At 42.9% G+C, this 21997-nt stretch overlaps 1 protein-coding gene across 3 annotated transcripts in view; it reads right to left on the bottom strand.

Annotated features, from left to right (window-relative positions):
• The window catches only part of A1CF (APOBEC1 complementation factor), a 79234-nt gene that overhangs the window by 10843 nt on the left and 46394 nt on the right, over nucleotides 1–21997 (bottom strand). For 2 of the 3 annotated variants that reach the window (XM_059170236.1, XM_059170238.1), the window contains 5 exons: nucleotides 19370–19608; nucleotides 14388–14552; nucleotides 7886–7983; nucleotides 3486–3759; nucleotides 1369–1574 (listed from right to left, as the gene is read on the bottom strand). In XM_059170236.1, the coding sequence (XP_059026219.1) occupies nucleotides 1369–1574; nucleotides 3486–3759; nucleotides 7886–7983; nucleotides 14388–14552; nucleotides 19370–19608 (982 nt within the window). The remainder of the gene's footprint in view (nucleotides 1–1368; nucleotides 1575–3485; nucleotides 3760–7885; nucleotides 7984–14387; nucleotides 14553–19369; nucleotides 19609–21997) is intronic. The other variant, XM_059170237.1, reaches the window with a different exon arrangement.

Below are 21997 nucleotides of genomic sequence, written 5' to 3'. Positions count from 1 at the left end.
CTCACCTGGGTTTTATATAAGAAGCCGAGATCATTCCTCACTCTCTGGCGGTTCTTAGAAGTATTACATGGAATTGATAATGATGATTATTTTTTATTTTCTTAAATGGTTTCTAAGTATTCTAGTTCCTTAATGAGTTTCCTTATTTTATATTTTATCTCAAGATCGACTGGATGACAAGCCTTCATGTTTTCTGGACAATGCTTCACCATGACAGTCAATAGAGTTTACAGTAATAATCTGTTGATTTGTCCGGATCCTCTCATTGGAGTCCCATATGATTTTTGATGACAAAGACTGTATTATGTTCCCTTTTCCATGCCCAGCACCTAACATGGTGTGTGCCTAATAGATGGTTTTTGATCAAAGAAATGAGTGCTGTGTGCCACTCTACTAGGCATCTTTATTTTTAATTGCCTGGGTAGGGTTAGCAGAAACCTTCGATGAACTAATCTGTATGTACAAGATCCCTATTGATCCAACAAAAATAATACTCAGGATGAGCCTTTAGAAAACCATGCTTTCTGTTTGATCACAATCAGAAGGCTACTTCCATGCTGGAGTAAGGATTTTTCCTTTGGGATCCCCTAACTGTATCTCTGAACAACTGGCATGGGTTCCTCAGCCAGTGTCTCTACAGAGTGCCTGGCATGGACTGCACAGCCCCAGGCAACAGGCTCAGGGTTCACACAGATCCTGTTTTGTTTTATTTTTAACCCTGTTATTCACTTTCCACCCTGGGACAGCTTTTATGACTTCAAATTTTCCAATAATAAAAACCCCAGCCTCATGTGGAAACCTGGAAACTTGGAGCTGTGGAATAAAAGTATTACAAAGTCACCATCATGTCCTTCCCCAAGCAAAATCCTCATGGGAGACCTAATGAGATATGACCGATGGCATCTTATCATTAATACAAGTCATGACATCACCAGAGGTGGTATGGTGTTTTCTCTCACACAGTGTTTCCCATAGAAGATGTCTAAGTGTCCTATTCATTTCCTGTCATGAATATTCCCCATTAGCCAACTCCTTCAGAGCAGGTATTAATTTTGAAATAGGGTCTTTGCTTCATGTTATTTTCATGTAAGATATCAGTTGATAATTCTTAATAGCTCTCAGAATCCTCACATTCCATTTTGTTCAGATTATTTAGGAAATAGAAGAAAGCCTGTGATGGAACAGTGGCCCTCAAGGGGCAGCATTCTCTCGCTGTATGTTATGCTGATTGGCCACTTGACCTCTTTAACCCAACCAAACCAAACAATAACCCAAGGAGGGATCAAATCAGATCATTTGATGAAAGGCAAATGTGGATGGTCTTTGGCTCAACAGAAGGAAACTTATCTCTGGAATAACATTACCTACCTGGGGAGCAAGTTTAATTCCTTGAGGTTTTAAAGTGACAGGATTCATTGGGGTGAGCTCCATTCCAGGTAACATGTCATAGAGTTTGTCTTCTCTCTTGTCTCCCTTGACCTGGTATCCACGACCCAGGCCTGTATAGGCCAAATAGCCCCGGCCGGCCAGTCCTCTCACTCCCGCGGCCCCTACAGGTACATTCATGTAAATTTCTAGGAATGTAAGAAGGCATTAAACTGAATCAAACCACCAGAAGATCACCCTGAATCTTACTGTAATGGAAAAGTTAGCCCAAGTCACATTGATCATTGCCCTCAAGATGCATAGAAAACTCTAGGATTCTAATATAATGAAACTCAACATAGAGTTCACAGTAAGTGTCTTTGTTTTGTTTTGTTTTGCTTTTGTTTTTGTTTTTTAAATCTGTGGAAGAAAGCCATATTGTCAAAGCTACTGATAAATGCATGAGCAACTTTAAAACTTTGGCACAGAGAAAAAAATTGTAATTTATATCTTCGGTTGATCTTTTGTTGACATTCCTCTATAGATTAATAAATGTTGGGAAGGTATTTAAACATCCCAGCATGGTATGACCACATGTATTAAAATAAATCTTGCATTTTTTATCATTGATCAGTAGATCAGAAATGAATTCTAGCTTCCCCAATAATCCCAACCCCAATGATCGGTTGGGAAACATTGACCATTTAGAAACCATGTTTATTGGTTCACTATTTTCTGTTTTATGTTCGGACAATTTGAGGCTTTTATTTCCACTGAGTTTCATTAATAGATTCCTTTTGATTTTTTGTTTGCTATCTTACTACTTTGATTTCCTATTGGTGGTGTAAAGTGATAAAAAAAATTAAATTGATTACCCTTCATCCATGAATATCATTCTTTGATTCCTTTCTTGTTATAAGGTGTTTTTCCCCTTAGAGTGAAAATTGGTTTTTTTCCTACATTACAACTGGTTGGCAATTTATATTTAATGTATGGATTATTTTACAAGATGATTTCAGATTATAAATGCCCAATACTTCAACGACATAATTTGTCATCACATAGATAAATATCCTGGAGAATAACCTGATGATTATAATTTTGGGTGGAGTGATTTTATTATGATTATGGAACTTTTAAGGCTGTTGAAGACTAGAGCTTCTAGGATGGTCAATTCAATTTTCCTGAAAAATAGCAAAACACAGTAAGATAATTGTTTTCACAGTGATCTGATTTGCTTCTAAGTAAAACCCAAGTATAGAGTTAAATACAATTCATTGCCGAATTGCCCAGAGTGGTGTCCTATTTGGAAGATAGAACTGGCATTCTTTTGGCATTAACTCTATCCTAGCAGAACCATTCAGAAGGATCCCCTTAGGCAGAGACAGGGTAGTTTATTCAAAATAAAAATGCTTTCCTTAACATCTATATTGTTTGAACTGAGCCCAGAGAACTGGGTGAACACTTGGAATTTCTATAGGATTACATAGGAAAGATTTATTGTTTGGTAGTTAGTCTTTCTTCTATTTGGACTTTACTATTTAGTTCCCCATATCCTGGAGAAATAGGTTGATTTCCTCGACAGTGTGGCCTTTTAGAAGACACAGCATGTATTTCTAGGGAAGGTCAGCTGAAAGTATCTCATATATCTGTTAGAATACATATGGTATTTTGTGATTATGTATGAATTTGATGCCACTGAGTTACCGTCAAATATACCTGTTTTTTGCTATTTGAGATAATTGGTTTCCATTGGACCATCCTGCTTTCACTTGGGTTTTCTAATAAGTCCCATATGACTGCAGTATAGTGGTCCAGTGATAAGAGAGAAGCTAACTACTTAGTCTGAACAAATTTTATGGGCCCAGACAACGATCAACTGTATGCATTAGACCCATTTGTGCTATGTTCTGACCAAGGTTTTTCAATAACCAGTTGTAATGTGAAAAAAGATTTTTATGGAAGGACAACTACTGATATAATAATTCTTGATTTTTCATAAATGATTTATTTCCCAGTCCTTTTCTCCCAGTGGGTCCATCCCATTTGTCTAAGGCTGTGGCAATACAAATCATTTGAAATCGTAGAGTTATTCTAGAGCAAGAGTTGATGAGCATTACCTCTAACAGAAGGGGCTCGGATAATGGCCCTGTTGCCAAGGTGTCCTTTGGTGGCTGGAAAATGAAGGCCAGGGATTGCTGCATAGGCCTGAGGAGCATAGAAGACAGGAGCTCCAAGGTAGGTTGTGGTGGGATCATAAACATGGCCCAGAGAGTAGGTGTACTCTCCTTGCAGCATGGTGCCTCTTCCACCCGTGCCTCGGGTGTACCTAACATAACTGTCTTTATCCACTGGTTTGGCTAGCGTCACTTCAATGGGGGAACCATCCAGCACCTGTCGTAGAGAGCAAAGAGGAATCAACATGAGAAGATATGAAGACAGTCAAGTGTGCCTGAGCCCTGGTCTCTTGGGTGTTAGTCAATCTGACAGTCTGGTCATGGTCTCACTTATACATATCTTGTCTCTTCATGGGTTCATGTTCATGTGCCAGTTGAGTTTTCCTGAGTGGTTTTGTTGGAAAATTGCATATAATATGCGACAGGTTTGATGCGAACAAACTGGGCACCGACCCCTGACATTCAGGTTGTAAATTTTGTGATACAGTCCCTGTGACAGAGAATTATGTGAAAGTTTTACACTATATATCTTTTAAGTTGCATATTATATAATTCTAAGAAATTTTAGGTTAATAATGGGTGGAATATAATGTCTACTACTTAGCACAGCACAGGGAAGTTGGTAGGAAACCAGTAAGGAAATCTTTGTCCATTGTTAACACTGTGGCAGGGATGGCCTTGTCAGATCTTTTGGGCCACCTACCAGCTAGACGGTTTACTCCTTAGAGCAGCCAGTGAAAGGTAAGTTTCACTGGAAGAGAAGAAAGGTTTAAAAGAGGTGGGAACTGGCTGGGATGGCAGGGGCAGTACTGAGATTTCTCAGGTCACATACATCTTAAAACTTGTCCTCAAGGATTATTGGAGAGGTTCTGGTTGTTTGTTTGTTTTTCTAATGCAAGTTTTGGACAGTTTGCAAACAGATCCAGATATTGGCGAGAAGGGCTGTGGGGAGAGCTGCACGCATGACTCACTTTCCCATATGGCTTGCGTACATAAGAGTCAAAGATGTCTCTCAACAAATGCTTGAAGGATTGAGGTAGTTCTTATTGATGGGACAAGGTGTTGTGAGGAAGCACTTGTAGCTTCTTCTGTGTAAGATTAGTATAAGCCTCTATTTTTATAAAGAAAGCAAGTAATATGAAACATTCCCTCCAGAATTCCCTGTCATGGCTGCTCACCATTTTGTGAGTGCTCAGTGGTTCTGAGACCATTGAGGTTTGCTGGCCAAAGTTGTGCTTCCCGGTTGTCACTTGTTCCTAGTTTCATATATCGGCCTGATTTTCTAGGAGCAGGAGCCAGTATTTAACATATTAGCTGGAATACACTGAGAGAGAGAATCCTGATGAAATTCAACTATCTCACACTGGTGTCAATGTTATTAGAAGAAACATATCTGAGTGTCCAAAGGAACAGAGTGGTATTACATATAAGAATTTTTATCTTCATGTGGGATATATATACAATGGAATACTATGCAGCCATCAAAAGAAATGAAATCTTGCCATTTGTGATGACATGGATAGAACTAGAGGGTATTATGCTTAGCAAAATAAGTCAATCAGAAAAAGATAACTATCATATGATTTCCCTGATATGAGGAAGTGGAGATGTAACATGGGGGGTTTGGGGGGTAGGAAAAGAATAAATGAAACAAGATGGGATCAGGAGGGAGACCAACCATAAGAGACTCTTAATGTCACAAAACAAACTGAGGGTTGCCGTGGGGAGGGGGGTAGGGAGAGGGTGGTGGGGTTATGGACGGTGGGGAGGGTATGTGCTATGGTGAGTGCTGTGAAGTGTGTAAACCTGGCAACTCACAGACCTATACCCCTGGTGCTATAATACATTGTATGTTAATAAAAAAATTAAAAAATTAAAAATAATTTTTATCTTCAGTCCTGTCTGGAGGAAGGTGAGACACCCAAATAGACCTCTGCTTCTAGGTCCTTCCATATCCAGAGACATTTTTAATGGAATGGTTCTTTACTGCAAAGCCAGATTTAGTGTGGTAATAGATTTTTTACTGCATTTATCTGTCCCTGTAATAGTGTTTTAAACTTAGTATTGTATTTTAGTTATTTGGTCTAGATGTTTCAAGAGATAGGACGACATCTTATTAATCGGTGTATTCCCAAGCCTAGCAAAATTCCTTGCACATCACAGACATCCACAAGTTATTTGCAGAACAAATGAACAATCAAATGCAAAGCTTAGTTCATCACCTTTCTCTCTAAGTAGGTTTCCTTTCCTGGCTTCCCTGACCACATCATCATGGTCTCCCATATTGAAAAGCAATGACTCTTGCTCACTCCAACATCCAGTCATTTCCTGGGTGTTTTGAATTCATCCCCCATAGCCCTGTGTGGCGTTTTCTCCTACTTTGTATTCCTGCCCTTGGTCAAGCCCTATTTCTTCCTATTTGCGTGACTATAATAGCTTTTCAAAAAGTTCCAATGATACCTCTCTTCCTACTCCACAAAATTACAACTCTTAGTACATTCATTTCCCTAAATTGTATGTGATAATTACTCCAATACACAAAAAGCTTTTGAGTCGCACCCTGTCTGATAGGTCAACTATTAATATGCATATGTATACTCAAGCCTTACATAGTTCCTAGGCAAACTTACTTTTCATGTTCCCATGCAACATTATAGTTAGATATAATTATAATATTTGGTACATATTTTAAGATTTTGAATATATATTTAACCTTGATATATATGTACACATTGCTATAAAAATATCTAACTAAAAACTGGGAACAATTTGAATATTTTTCCATTGTGATTATTTCAATGTAACTATTTAGCACATAATTTATGACTGACAGTTCCTTCTCAGCAATTGTAATGTATCCTCAGGAATGTTTTCAAATTGAGAAGTGAACCTACAGATTGTTTTCAAGGTAGTAACAATTTTATGATATTAAATGTAATCACCAATGAAGACTAAATCATGTTTTGCTTCAAGGACACGTATTTAAATTTGCATTCAATTTTTGCTTTACAGTTTTTGTGTTTTGGAGGCAGTGTTTTTTTTTTTTTTCCCCCCTCCAGACATATGGAGGTTCCCTAAACCTAGCCACTTGTGACTAAAGGACCTGTTCCAGAGGTGCTCCCTTAGCCCCTGGCTGTGTCCTTTGGCCAAAGATCCCTGCTTCTCCAAGGAGACCTGCTCTACACAGCCCTCTCTTAGTGAGGCTTCCCATTATGTTTCCTGCCACCTGTTGCCTTGATTCTGGTGGCACCCTGAGCTTCGGTTCCACCTCTCTTCAGTTCCCTCCCCCACACTCACCCTTCTGTCCTTAGTCCTTTCACCATCCGTCTGCTGTTAAGACTAACTGTTCAAAGCCAGACGGGCAACACGGCCCTACGTGCGTGATGTTCTAACTGAATCGGTCTACTTTCACTGTTCCTCAGTCATTTCCTGCTCTTTCCAAATTCTATGTCTCTGAGACTGCCTCTCCATGTCTGTGGTTCTTTCCTTTGGGAATTCTGTCCAATTTTTATCACTTCTCATGGATACCATCTTCTCATCTCCATGAAGATTTACTGATTCCTTCAGACTTTCTCACCTCTCTATCTATAAATGTAATGAAACTGAACTTGTTTGGCTGAACCATGAAAGATGCTTGTGTACTCATTCTAGTCCTCTGTAAACTTTTACCTTGGTGACAAGTATATATATATATATATATATATATATATATATATATATATATATACTTTTTTTTTGTCCCAGACATTGTTTAGCAAAGTAAGTTGTCTATAGAAAGGTTTTAATGTTTATTGCATCAAAAAAGTAAATATGATCTTGGTTTCTATGTACAAGTCAGGAGAAAGGATTTTAGAAGTTAATTTCCCCCTCACCCTACTCTTGGCAAGGGGAAGAGACCCAGAGCCTTCCAGAGTAGGAAAGGCAAACTCTGAGGGCAGAATGACAACAGAATTGGCCTGTTTTCTGGTCTTCAACCTCCAAAATACTACAGTAATGAGGTGATAATCTCTTGAAGTAATGAGAGAAAACTGGGTCTGAGAAAAATGCCCTGAAATAATGTACTCCAATCACCCACTTTGTAGGGAAATTGAGAGCCAGGGACTTGTTCAAATCTCCCCAAATTAGAGGTAGAGCCAGACACATGAGCCACATCTGCATTGTGTTTCTGTCACTTCTCTTGTGTTCATCTTCAATGGACCCGTGCAGTCTTGTCAGAAGTGGAGAAAGCCTGAGGGACACAGACTTGCGGGATTGTTCTTCTGAATAAAGTTTACACAACACACTTGTGTGAAACCTGTGTGTGTGTGTGTGTGTGTGTGTGTGTACGTGTTGTTCTACCTTACCTTCCCATTTAAAGCCTTCATAGCCTCTACTGCATCTTCTCGATTACTGAAGTGCACAAAAGCATAGTCTCGAATCTTCTTTACCCTCTCCACAGCACCTAGAAACAAAGTAGCCCCATTAGCAAAAACTGAGAGAGCCCTGAGAATGATTTGATTTTTTTTTCTCTGGGAGACTCATTACTTAGCTAAGATCTTAGTGAGAATATTCACTAGGTCCAGGTTTACAATTCTACACATCCAACAGAAATTTATTTGTATATTTTTTAACATGCCCTATATTTTGCCTTATTGTTATCAATTAGAGTTTCCCACCTCCTAGGTTATAAGTTCCTTAAGGATAGAAGCACTATCTTCTGGCATATCTTCTGGCATTTTATGTCTGGCATAAAATGTAAAAGATAATAACTTATACTCAGTGAAATATTCACTGAACTGATTTGAACTTAACTATTAGACATCCTATAAATCTCTACTTAGGCGATTACCTTTTAAAATTTTATGGCTTTTCCCCAGAAAAATGTTTCATCTTTTGATTTATGGAATAAAACTTTAGAATTAGGAAAGACTTTAGTGATGATTTACTTTAAGCTTTTTAAAAAATTTATTTGGCCTTAATGTAAGTATTTTTAACTTAGATTAGGAACCTAGGGTTCTGACAAGGGAAGTGAGATTCATAAGAGTTGACACTGCTAGGAACCCGAACGCAGATCTCTTAACTGCTTATCTGATGTTCTTTTGATTAAAAAAAAAAGTAATTCTGGACACTGGGGAGGGTATGTGCTATGGTGAGTGCTGTGAATTATGTAAGACTGAAGATTCTCAGACCTGTACCCCTGAAACAAATAATACATTATATGTTTTATAAAACAGTGGTTTCTGAAAGAATATCAGAAAACCAAGACAGTTCCTTGCAATGCTGTTCATAATATTTAAATGTTGGAAACAATGTAGATATTCACTGACTCTACCTTGAGAAATGTCTTTTATAGAAGCACTCCTGGAGTGCTAGAAAAGCAAAAGGATCAGCATAAAGACATAACTTTACCGCTGTTAAAATAGCAAAAATAAAACCACTCAAAGTCTATTCTCATGAGATTGATTATACCCAATACATTCATATCAAATAAAATGAGTATTTAAAGAGAACAAATAGGGGGCGCCTGGGTGGCTCAGGGGGTTCAAGTCTCTGCCTTCAGCTCAGGTCATGATCTCAGGGTCCTGGGATCGAACCCCACATCAGGCTCTCTGCTCAGTGGGGAGCCTGCTTCCCCTTCTCTCTCTGCCTGCCTCTCTGCTTACTTGTGATCACTGCCTGTCAAATAAATAAATAAAATCTTCAAAAAAAAAAAAAAAAAGAACAAATAGACCTATGTATACTTACGTGGAAAGATTTAAGACCTATTGTTAAATTTTAAAAGTTTGTAAAATAGTAAGTATAATACTCAGACATTTATGTTTTTAAAATCCCAACCCATGTATGTGCACACATAAATAAGGATATGCACACAGAAAGAGAACTGGAAAGACAGAGATCAAACTGTTAAAATAGAGATTACTTCAGGAATGGGGAGAAAATTTGGAGAAAATAAAGGGAAACTTCATATTTTAATTTATATGCCTTGGTATTTTGCAAACATTTACAATGCTTATTATTTGTGTAATAAGAAAATAACAAATCAACCTAATCTATTTTTATATAGAGGAACTGCTGCATATGTTGATGGTAACATGTATAAAAAAAAGTTTTACCAAACAGTTGAAACTTACATTTTATTATTAAAATATTGCTAGAAAATATTGTTGATTACACAGTCTTAAGAGTAAGTTATTCTTCTTGGAGTGAAGATGAAATGGACACTTGTGTAACTTGTTATCAGTTAATCGTTTAGCATGCCAATTGTCGTCGTTTAGTGACTCTGACTCGGCGGTGTCTCCAGAGACTGCATTCCTTCTCTTATCCTAATCACCACAAAGAATCTATCATGGGATCTTCCATAGGAAGGACGAGAAAAGCAGATAAGAGTTCTCCTTTGTCCTCTCCTATCAAGGTTCAGTTATCTATCTTCTAGATCACAAAGGCAATTTGACTTTTTACTCTCCCACAATGGTTGGATGGCTGTAAGTTGTAGTCTTTTGGAATGATGGCAGGGCTGTAATGTAGGGATCATTGAAAAACCTGGGGTAATCCTCTCATCCCTCAGCGTCCAACCCTTGACTTCTTATGTTGTCCAGGGCACAACTGTCTGGCAAGGCTGAGGAAGTACATGAAGGTATTTGAGACCATGAAGCAGGGGCCGTGGAATTAACCGCCCTTCCAGCATGGTCTCTTTAGTCCTTCAGGATGGGGTAGGGTAACTACCATGACCTAACCCCATGGCTTGTCCTGGTCATTGAGAAATGAAAGGGGAGGCCAATGAGGGTCTCTGTTTTTCCAGTCTTGGCTCCATTCATTCTTCAGTGCTGTCCTTCATCTAGGCTCCTCTGGACCATTAGCCCCTGAGCACAGGATCTGGTTCAGGGGTGTCCTGGTATTGTCATCACCAAGTCCTACCTAGTACCGTGTGTGCAAAGGCTGCTCTACAAATAATAGAGGGGAAGAGCAATTATTACCAGTCAATTCCCACTTCAGTTTCCAGCACTTACATTCGTTAGGTGGCATTTCGGATGGTTATGGATCTAAATGTTCCCCAGCTCTGCTCGCAGGTAACGAACCTGGCTTGGATTTTTAAGCTAGGCTGTTCAACTGCACCTGACTTTGGAAATCTTAATGAATGAAGATCTAGCCTCATGAAACAAGTTAGAAAGGGAGCATGGTTTTTCCTACAATAGTGTTCACCACGTGGCCTATGATGGTATGGCCCCTCTTCAGTCTGCAGGAGTTTGCTTACTGATGGACCATCACTTGGTAGAGGGCAGAAGCCATAAAATATCAGTGGTCATCATCAGCAATGATGTAAAAGACTCCAAAGTCGTAATGTAGGAAACTGGAAAAATATTACTTGATTCATGATCCACTTGTCAGAAATGCATCAATTACCTCATGAGAAACACGCCGCTATCTGAAGGCCATGGTTCTCAGAGTGCAGTCCTCTGAGCAGCAGCCTTAGCTCCCCACCGGAACTCAGAAGAAATGCTAATGCCTGGCCTCCTTGACCGCCACCCTGGACCCACTGATTCAGAAACGCCCAGGGGAAGAGCCCGCAATCTATTTTATGCTCTCTTGATGATTTGGATGTGAAACTGTTTTAGGGAAATCAGATTTTGTAGAATGACTATAATTGGAATTTCAGCAGATAGCCTTAGGCTACACAGGGAAAAACTGAGGTTTTCAGCTCCAGTTTCTGTTCTGATCATCAGTTATTTCTCTGAATGTCAGTAGAGTATTTTTAGGTTAATCAGGGTTAAAATAATAGGGTCAAATATTTGCCAGGAATATTTAGGCTCCTTTGAGGGATCCAAACTTTCAATACGGTTTTTAAGGGGTTATTTTCCTATTCTCTCTGGAAATTTTCCTAGGTAAGTATAAACACACCCTTTCCACTGGAAAATAAACTAGTCAGCTCTGACTTTTTCTTCCTAATACAGCAGGTGTCTGCTACTCCTCTACCCTCCATAGTTTATATTCTTTTGTGCAGTGCCAAGAAGCAGCCACAGGTCACTATAGAGCCCTGGGTTGTGCCACCAGAGGGGGAGAGGAGGAGAGAGGGAGAGAAAGCCTGCATTTATTATTTTCACTATAACTAGGATGACATGAGCTCATCTCTCCCTTTAATGGGATAAACTGGTGACCAGGAGACTAGGACAGGAAGCAGTCTTTGAGTCATTTCTCATTCCAGCCTTTTCCAAAAAGCAAAAACAGAACAAAGCAAAATGGTAATGTTTTAATTAGATAAAAGGGAGATTTATATTTTGCAACTGTCATCACCATGCGTTTCTAGAACCTCTTCGTGAACCAAAACTGAAACCCTGGATCTATTAAATAATCATTTCTGAGTCCTTTCTCCCCTGTCCCTGGGCAGCCACCGTGATTATCTATTCTTCAGGACCCAGGGTGTCGATTCCCCCAGTGATGGCGTTATTTTGTATTTCCGTGTACAGGGCACGTGGTTCTCTCTGCTCCAACTTCTCCCAGCATCTGTGTCATCATCTTTGATGAGCGCTACTACTACTGTGATTGTTATTTTGGCCAGGGGGCAATGTTTTGGTGTTGCATTTCCCAGGTGAATAGCGAGTGACGTTGAACATCTTTTAATGTGAGTGTTGACCTTGTGTCTACAGCAATAACGCAACATTGTTCATTGGACAAATATACATTGGAGTTTTTATTTAATTTTTGGTAGACGTATTGTTTGCAGATGTTTTCTCCCATTCTGCGAGTTGCTTTGTCAGTGTTGAGATGTCCTCTGGTGCAGTTTTTAATTTGGATTTAGTTCAATTACTCTATTTTTTCTTTGTTGCCTGGACTTTTAATACGGTCAGAGAATTTGTTGCCAAACCCAATGTCATGAAGCTTTACCCTGTATATTCCTCTAATGTTTTTTTTAGCTCACAAGTCACTTCTCTCTCTCTTTTTTTTTTTTTTAAAGATTTTATTTATTTACTTGACAGAGAGAGATCACAAGCAGGCAGTGAGGCAGGCAGAGAGAGAGGAAGGGAAGCAGGCTCCCTGCTGAGCAGAGAACCCAATGCGGGACTCGATCCCAGAACCCTGAGATCATGACCTGAGCCGAAGGCAGCGGCTCAACCCACTGAGCCACCCAGGCACCCCACAAGCTACCTCTCTTAAACATGAATCTTATATGTGCCCCAAGGGTAGGCTGTCATGGCTGTTATTCTTCTGGAGTATCATTTGGCCTGGTGGGGTGGGGGTTTGAGGTGCAGAGGGAGAAGGTGAAAGAGAATCTCAAACAGGCTCCTTGTTGAGCATAGAGCCTGATGCGTGGCTCAGTCTCACAACCCTGAGATCATGACCTGAGCCAAATTCAAGAGTTGGACACTTCACTGGCTAAGTCACTGGCGGGGGGGCTGTGTGTCCACTCTTCTGGAACATCTTAAACTTCTTCCACACATACTTTACACCTGTTCACTCCTCCCACAGTGCCTGGCACATAGGAGCTACTAAAGTGATGATAGCTGAATGAACGAATGAGTGAGAGGAATGAGGTTGGGGCAGGGAGATCCCGAGCGGCTAAGAACGTGGTCTTAGCCGGACCTGGATTCAAATCTGGGATTTGTCACTTAATAGTTGTATGACCCTGAGCAAGCAATGTAACTGCTCTGTGTTCTGGTTTTCCCACCTTTACAATAATGGAAGTGCCGCAGTAACCTACATCCTAGGATGACTTGTGCCATGAAAGTGGAAAAATTTTATCATAGCGATAAACTTAGGCCAGAGTGTGTTCCCAAACATGTTAATTCCACAAGATGGTTGGCCAAAAAGAGACCGATGGTCCAAAAATTTGGTAAAGGAGCCATCCTACATTTCCCTTTGGAGACTTTCAAAGCACATTAGAAGGTTAAGGACTCTGATAAGTTCTGCAATGAGAAAAGAATCTGTTTAATTGTCCTGAATCTTGTATTTATGGATTTATTTGACCATGGACCCCTTTTATCAGTAGCATCTACTAAGTGTCCACAGAATTAATGTTCTGAAGAACTGGCTTTGGAAAATGCTCATTTGGACATTGCTTGACCTGTCTCAGTATCGTAGTTCCTACAGGAGAAAAAAGCAATGACATCTAAATCCCATGGTATAAAACTGATACTGCAAAGTACTGACAAGATGAGCAGCAATAATTATCCCCCTCCATCTCCCTCTGTTCCTTTCCCTTCCTCCTCACCCAAATGAGTTTCCTGGAATTAATTCTCATCTTCCTATTTACGTAGCTGAAGTAACAATCATACTCCATTCAACCAGTGGTTCTCAAATGGGGGAAAATTTGCCCTCCAGAGTAAATGTCTGGAGACATTTTTGGCTATTACATCTTGGGGGTTATTACTGGCATCTAAAGGGTAGAGGTATGGGATAGAGTTAAAATTCCTATAATGCCTAGCACAGAACCCCCACGACCAAGGATTATCTGGCCTAAAATATTAAGAGCACTGAGGCTGAGAAACCCTGACTTCGATATAGTTCTGTCTATACATTCCTCAACACAGTAAATATTTATTGAGCATCTACTATGACCCAGGCCCAGAGACTGGGGCCGAGGAGATGACAGAAGCCAAAGAACCCTCATGGGATTTAGAGTTTAGTGAAGGAAGTTGTGTGTTAATTAAGTAATTACACAGATAACTGTAGAGTTATGATGTCAATAAATGTTTTAGGACCATGTGTCCCTTTTTCTCTCATCCTAGGGCTGGTCTATGGTTTTTGTAGTTTACATGCAATTAGAAGAATGCTAAAAGAAAGTTATTCTGTTTAAAGTCACGGGAAGTCATCTGTAGCCCAAGTGTTTATAAAGTACAACTCAAAAACTTCATCTTCTCTGCTATGTCCTACCTGGTTTAATATTGTTGAATTCTTTCTCAATCATCTCTTCAGAGGTAGACAGCATCAGGTTTCTCACGTACAGGATTTTCACGGAAGACATCGTGTCCTCGTCCACCTCCACCTCGGGCTCCGCCCAGTCTACTGCGATAGGATGTCCCCATAACTGAATTCTTCCTGTTCAAAAGGATCACAAGTATGATTAGTTATGCAGAAATCAGGACATCATCATCTCCTTTCACTGAGATGGCCTTTTAAATGCAACCGATGTTTTGAGGTCTTGGTGGAGTACGAAGACTGATATTCAAGAGGTGATGACTGATTTTAGGAAACCTTTCTAATAGAGGGAAGAGGTGGTAGAAGGGATTCTCTGTGGCAGACGCCTTATCATAATGATGGAGCATAAAGGGAACTAGGATGTGGTTTGAAATGCAACAGAAATGAGGCAGCAATGGGAAGGTTTGGGTTCTTCAGCTCCAGCTCTCACAGAGGGAGGAAAATAGTCGTTGAAAGGGAGGTGGCAGGAGGGGAGAAAGGGCAAAGTGGATTTAGGGCTCTGACATAGAGTCTGACTTCACGAAGCATTAAAAAAAGTCAGTAGGAAGTATGTCTGCTGCTGTTGGGATCTGCGTGACCAGTGGCCACCACCAAGCTACAAACTGATGTGTGGGCAAGAGTGACTGGGGACACAGGGTCCCCTTGTATGTTCTCTGTCCCTTACATTCATCAGGGCTCTCATCAGCTCTGTCCCCTCCTCTTTCCCTGATGGCAAATGGACAACTTGGGAATCTGCAGAAAAACATTTCACCGTGTTCGAGAAGACAGAGCAATGGGAGGGTCTGTGATGAGAAACTGAACTCTTTGTGATGACTACGTCTATTCTTGGATTCCTGAAGTTGCAATGTCTTGTGCATCTTGCCCCATAGAATGTATTTTCCATTCGCTACCTTGGTTCCTGCTCACAGTCACTCCGTGGGGAGAGGCGGATCAACTTAATTTCTAAATTTGGAAATTCTGTGTGTTTTTTGTGAGTCGCTTTGGAAGAGCTTTAAGAAAGACCCAACCTGAGTCCCACTTATAGGTGTGCTGGACCCAATCCCCTTCCACTTGCTGTGAGTCTGCTACATTTTCAGAGAACACTGTTAAAGCCCATTGGCGCCTTCTCGGTCTGGGACTGCAGGAGGCCATCGGCCAGCCGGAAGGTCTGTAGAGGCTGCGGTGGATGGAATTGGAGGAGGTATGGTAAACAGTGATCTCCTTCAACATCCCCGTGGAAGCCGGGGCTGCTGAGGGATTTGGGAACATAGGCTTTGAAGTTCAAGTTCAAATGTCAGATCACACTCCTGACTAGGAAGTCACCTTTCCAAAAACTGATCTCATCTACAAAATGGGGATAATGGAAGTAGTACCTAGTGTCGTAGAAATAAAAGATGGTGCACGTAAGGGACCTAATCACTTTCCAGGGATACACTCTCCCTTGATCGTTTTGGGGTTTTTGGTCTTTCCTTGTGGCATAGTTTCTTCAGAGTTACTCTTTGGGTGAAGTAGATCGTATTTTTTGTTGTTGTTATTTTTTGGTTTTTGTTTTTTAAGCATTTCCTTTGAAAGGGAGCAATGCCCATTGTAGTAAAGGCTCCCGTTTACTCCTCCAGGCGTTCTTACCAACCTCCCCTCGGGTGATGGCTAATATCCTCCTTAGTCGATGGAGTTAGCAGTGAATGACAACACGGGCCACACAACAAAATCACCTAGAAAACTTAAAACAGCAGGGCCCCAGAGAGGCCGATTCAGGTGATCAGAGGTTGATCTGGTTTCTGGTATTGTTTCAGAACCTCCTCATATCATTCGCATCTGCAGCCCACAGCAGACAGCCGCCGACTTAGATCTCGGGTTCTCGAACTTGGGTCTCCGCAGCATGGCATCCTGGGAGCTCGTTACCAATGCAGATGAGCGGGTGCCGGTCCAGACCCAGAGCTGGGAACTGCGGGGCGGGGCCGCGCTGACTGCGCTCTCACGAGCCCTCCAGGTGACGCCCGCGCTGGCTGATGGTGGAGCCACGGTGAGATCTTGACTCGCCCCATCCTTACCGCGCTCTGCTTGCCTCGGAGGCGGACGCCGGACCGGGGCTGTGGGACACACACCCCTCTGGAAGGACGCGGGGCCGGGAGGCTGTGGCCACTGTTGGCAGGGAGGTAAGTGACTGGGCCCCACACGTCCCACTCATGAGACAGCGGTTGTCTCTGTCTCCAAGTCTGGGTGGGTTAAGAAGGAAAAGCTGCTTGCGGCTCTTACCGTGGTTGCTAAAGATCCCTGCTTTCCAACCAGGCTCTCCAGAGAACTGCCAGTGACCCAAATCCTTTGCTGCTGTTGAATCTACAGTGAGGGAACAGGCTGTCCCAGTGCTTCGTCGGTCTTGCTCGCGGGGTGCAGCAGGAAGGAGCAGTCGGCTCTGGCTGGAGGACACGCGGCTGGTCCACAGCCAGGACGCCCCGAGACTCCCGCGCAGACCAAGAAACTCAGCCGAGTGTCCCTCCAGGGGGATTGGAGGGGGCTGCCTCAGTCTTCACGAAGGGGTGCAGTGGCCGGGGAGATCAAGGGGGCCTGTATGCTGGTGGTTCCTGCAGGCACCATCTCTAAGGAAAAGTCAGGGCCTCGGGGGCAGGCATAACCAAGTTCCAGAGAATTCCTGAGGGCTGGCTGCCCCGTCCTGGTGGGACTAGTCCACTTGCTTCAAGTGGGGAGAAACTCTTTGGTGGGTCAGTACGCGATTTTCTTGGAAGAGGGGAAGCCGAGCGAAAGTTCTGGTTCTCTAGGGACGCTGATTAGCCCCTGAAAGCTATCTTTCTCCCATATTGTACCCTCTCTCACCGCTAGCCTCCCTGCCCCCCCCCCCAAATATGGCACGTATCTGGTTGCACCGGTCATGGAGAGAAACGATTAGTGGGAGCTGGGCAGCGGCAGCTCAGCTGGGGCTTTGAATGCTGTAGGGCGGTGGAGGAGGGGAGGCTGCTGGTCATTCTCAGGGTGGGGGGGTACAATTTTCAGAATAAAGGAGACACCTATCAGCATGGCATTGTCTAGAACACAGGGGACTTGGTCCTGCTGGAAAGAAGGCTTTTGTGGGGAAATGGAAGGTAGCCAGTATGTGTGGAAAGAACTGGAGCCTTGAGTAACAGGCTCAATTTTTCCCTCTATCTCCGCTGCCCCAAGCCAGCAGGTGATTATTGTTGAGCCGATGAGTGAACAGGACCATTCAGCTCCCCTTCCCCCTGCCCGACACAGAGAGATCCAAGTCCTATTATTGGCCAGAATCCTGGAAAGGATGACCTGGTATTTCGGGAACACTGATGGGGTGGGGGGGATGTTTGGCGAGGAAGAGGCAGAGAGTGGGGTAATCCAAAAGAGAGTAGAGTTGGGAGAATAATCTGGAGTTTTTGAAAACAGTCTTGGTTTGGGAATAGATGTTTTTGACTCCAATGATGGTCTGAGATCAGGATGGATCCCAGGGACTTTTTCATGGCAGAACCATTGAAGAGGGACGAGTCGGTGAGGATACCAAAGATTAAGTTCAGGTCAACGAGGGGGGTGGGGCTAAGGACACCTCAGGAGGAGCTCTGGGGGTTTTCTGTGCCTGTGTGGCACAGGGCTTGACCACTGGGTGGTAGCAGAGTAGGGAAGGGAAGTGTCGACCTGAAAAATCCCCATCTGGGGCCTGGATTTGGCTACTTTGGGGGTGATCTCTTTTCACTTGAGCTGCCTTCATGAAAATAGTAATAAAAACATCTTCCCTGAGGCACCTGGGTGGCTCAGGTGGTTGAGCTTCCGACTGACGCTTGATTTGGGCTCAGGTCATGATCTCAGGGTCCTGAGATCAAGCTCCACATTGGGCTCCATGCTCAGCAGGGAGTCTGGTTGGGATTCTCTACCTCCCCCTCTGCCCCTGCCCTCCCCCCAAATAAATGAATTTTAAAAAATAAATCTTTCTGCAGATCAGAAGTCATCTTCCAATTCTGAAAACTTCTAGAGGGCTCACCCTCTCAATGGGTTAAATTTTCTTTTATATTGAAGTACAGCTCATCCACCTGTTACACTAGACTCAGGGGCACGACCTAACGATTGGCTCACGGGGCATTATGCTGTGCTCACCAGTGTCGCTCCCGTCTGCCACTGTACGATGCTATTACAATATCATTAATGATCTCCCCGCATTGTACCTTTCATCCCTGCGACTTCCTCATTCATGGTTTGTTTGTGAGCTTGTGTACAGAGATGATATAAATCTAGGTGCTGTTGGCTTTGTCTTTCATTCTGGTGGCTCTCTCATTGGGTTCAAGAAAAGAATGGATATCAATGTCACCACTCTGTCATTCTTGAAATCCTCTTATGTTAATATTGATTCATCCTAATACCTTTCTTTGTCTAAGTTTTAGTGAATATTTAAGAATGAGCAGAGTATTTTCAACAATTTCCCAAATTTGACCAGGGCCTTGGTGTGGAGTCCTTAAAACTCAGGGATTGAAGGGCATTGCCCAAATGGGACCCACCTTGTGGTGTAGTTGGAGTGCTATTCTATTCCCCCCAAATTAGAGAATATTAGACACTAGGCAGTCCTAATAGGAGTTCATGTTCCTTAGCTGTCGTCGGGATCATGGGTCACTCTACATCATAATGGACAATCTACTCTGTTCCTAGAAGCCTCATAACAACGTCTGTGCAGAAAAACAGTGGATATATTCTTCAACCCTTCATCACAGGCTTAGTGCATGAATGTTAGCTTCCGTGCCTATGTTCCAGAACCCAATCTGCAGAACCTGCCAGGAGCTGAGCTACTGTGACCTAGATGAGAAGGGGAAGGGGTTTAAAGTGGCCCGAAGCAAAGCCCAAGAGCAAACACACAACACCCAGCCTCTGTCTCCTTTTCTCAGGTACATGGCGGCCTGGGGCAGGCAGGTAGCACAGTGGGGGGGTCTCCTCTTTGAGAAGGGGGTGCTTACCTGGCAGCAACTTCCTTCGTGCCATGGCAGCTGTCCGATGACTCTCATACTCCACAAAGGCGAAGCCTCGGTTTCTGGTTTTGTCGGCAGCGCTCGGGTACACGATCACGTCGACAACTCCTTCGGTGACCTTTTTCATCTCTGCTAAGATTTCTTCTCTCTTCTTGGTCTTCGGGATTCCCCCCACAAACAATCGGCAGTTGTCCACACTGGCGCACACCCCTAAGAGACGCCCATTTCTGCAAACAAATAAAGGGGGGTGGGGTAAGACATTCTTTCTGCTTGGCAAGAAATCCTTGTGTGATTGAGGCTTAAGAGAGAGGTTGTAAAACTTTTGACTCTGGACCTGATCTGGCTTGTGGATGTGGGATGTTTGGTCTTCCCGGTGTTTCCTCACCACCAGGAACAATCCCCCCACCCCAAGGCGCATGCACCTTGCCCCTGTCACTCACACAGTCCCCCCCCCCCCAGCCCTTGGCCACATGTGGCTGTGAGGTCCTGAGCCCATTGCTCCCTTTCCTTCACAGCCAAGTAGGGAAGCGATTCTGACATGACTGCTCTTAGAAATTGTCCCTTATGCTGAACACACTTTCACATACTCTCTTACTTGACCTGCCCAGGGAAGATGGGCAGAGCAGGTGCTGTTTCCATTTTATAGATGAAGAAATTGAGACCCCGAGAAACTGAATGACTTGCTTAAGGTTTTGTGGATTTTAAGGGAAGAAATTGGCCTCCACACTCTCAGTTCATTCCTGGTTCTGCTGCCCAGGGTTGCTGATGAACAAGTTGATGTCTGCCTTCCTTGGGAGAGGGCAGATCGGGCTTTTCTGGGGGATGTTTGGGAAAATGTATCAAAAATCTTCTGTACATAATTTTGGGGCAAATAGTGCCTCTTCTGGGAGAGCATCTTTAGGAAAGGAATGAACCAACATTTTTGTATCAGGATATTCACTGCTATTATTTAAAATAGTCCCCAGAAGCGCCTGGGTGGCTCAGTGTGTTAAGCCTCTGCTTTCAGCTCAGGTCATGATCTCAGTGTCCTAGGATCGAGTTCTGCATCCCGTTCTCTCTCTCTGCCTGCCTCTCTGCCTAATTGTCACCTCTCTCTCTGTCAAATAAATAAATAAGATCTTAAAAAAAAAATAGTCCCCAGATTGGAAATAACCAAAATATCCCACCATCCAGGACCAGTTAAATGCAGCTTGGCTGAGATGATACTGACCCTGGGACTGAGTCTTTCTGCCTTGTGCACTGTAGTATCTCTGTCACCCCTGGGTTCTTGTGCTCTCAATCCAATAGCCACCCATTAGGTCAGCTAAATATGCCTCTTCATCTTTCTAAATATTCCCTGGGGTGGATGCTACCATTCCTGGCTGAGAGTCACTGATACTAAAAACCTGGGAATTTACACCACAGAATTCTCGATAGTCATTTCAACATGGTAATGCAGAAGAATATTCATTGGTTAAAAAACCAGTTCGTCCTAGGGTACTAGCTTAAAAAACAAAGACTTCAGGATAAGTATACGAGGACACCATTTTGATGACCACTGTACAGAAAATCTAGAAAGATACTAAAAAGCAAAACACCAGCACAGTGACTATCTTGGGGCAATGGGATTGGGGAGGAGTGGCTTGAATTTTTATCGCCTTTTTTTTTTTTTTCTGTTTGTTGTGTGACTTTCATAATAGCACAAACTTATTAAAGTGGTTAAAATGGGTAAAGTTTCATTCACAGAAATTACTCGCATGTCTTAGAGAGAAGTACTCAGCCAGGCGAGTAGAAGGCTGCTCTGATTTCTTGGAACTAGTGGCGTTCAGTGGGGCGGCAGGCACGCTCCCCAGGACTGGCCCCTGTCCTGCTTGTCCTCCATGGTTTGCTGGAGAACTGAGGGCCGCCTAGCAGACCTGTGACAGATCCCTTATAGTCTGGTGACTGTTGCCTGAGGAATGTGCTTTTCCTTGTGAGTAGGGAAGGGTACATAAAATCCTCTTTTAGGGATTTTTTTTTTTTAAAGAAACCCCTCTATTCCAAAACATTATTTCTTTAGAAATTCTATTATTTTTGATGGAGGGCTGGTTGTGTATCCTTTACCAGCAGGTGGAGCCTGGTGTCTCCTGTCCTATTTTTAAATCTGTGTGATTCGTCAGGCACTTTCCCAGAACTGCTTGGGGACAAGAAGCCATTCCCTCACGCGCTGAGGGCCCGGCTCCAGTGTCTCCAGAAGCCAGGCGTTTAGATAAAACTCAGTGAATATTTGATGATGAGGAGGACGAGAAGACAACTATGGGTCTTTTCCGGATAAGAACGTTATCTATCCTCTGAGAAATAGTGGTTAAAGCCAGTTGAAGATTATCGTCTTCTCTGCAGGCCAGGTTCTGTCTAGCAGGACTGATCTAGGACGGAGTGGAAGTAGGAGAGCTTGGCTCTGGGTTATCTATTTTGCTATTACTTCATATCCTATTTATCCCACACCTTGATTTTTAAAGTACTGCTCTGTTCTGCTCTGCCTCCCCCGCCCCACCTTGTTTCTGGCTTCCAGCCTGGTCTTTGACTGGAACGTGGCCACCAGCTTGCTCTTTCCAAATGCTTTGTGACATTTCCCCTCCCCCTCTTCCCGCTCCTCCT

The sequence above is a fragment of the Mustela lutreola genome, chromosome 4 (assembly GCF_030435805.1).
Source record: "Mustela lutreola isolate mMusLut2 chromosome 4, mMusLut2.pri, whole genome shotgun sequence".
In the NCBI taxonomy this organism is placed as follows: Eukaryota; Metazoa; Chordata; class Mammalia; order Carnivora; family Mustelidae; genus Mustela; species Mustela lutreola.
This window is presented reverse-complemented; position numbering and strand designations above follow the sequence as displayed.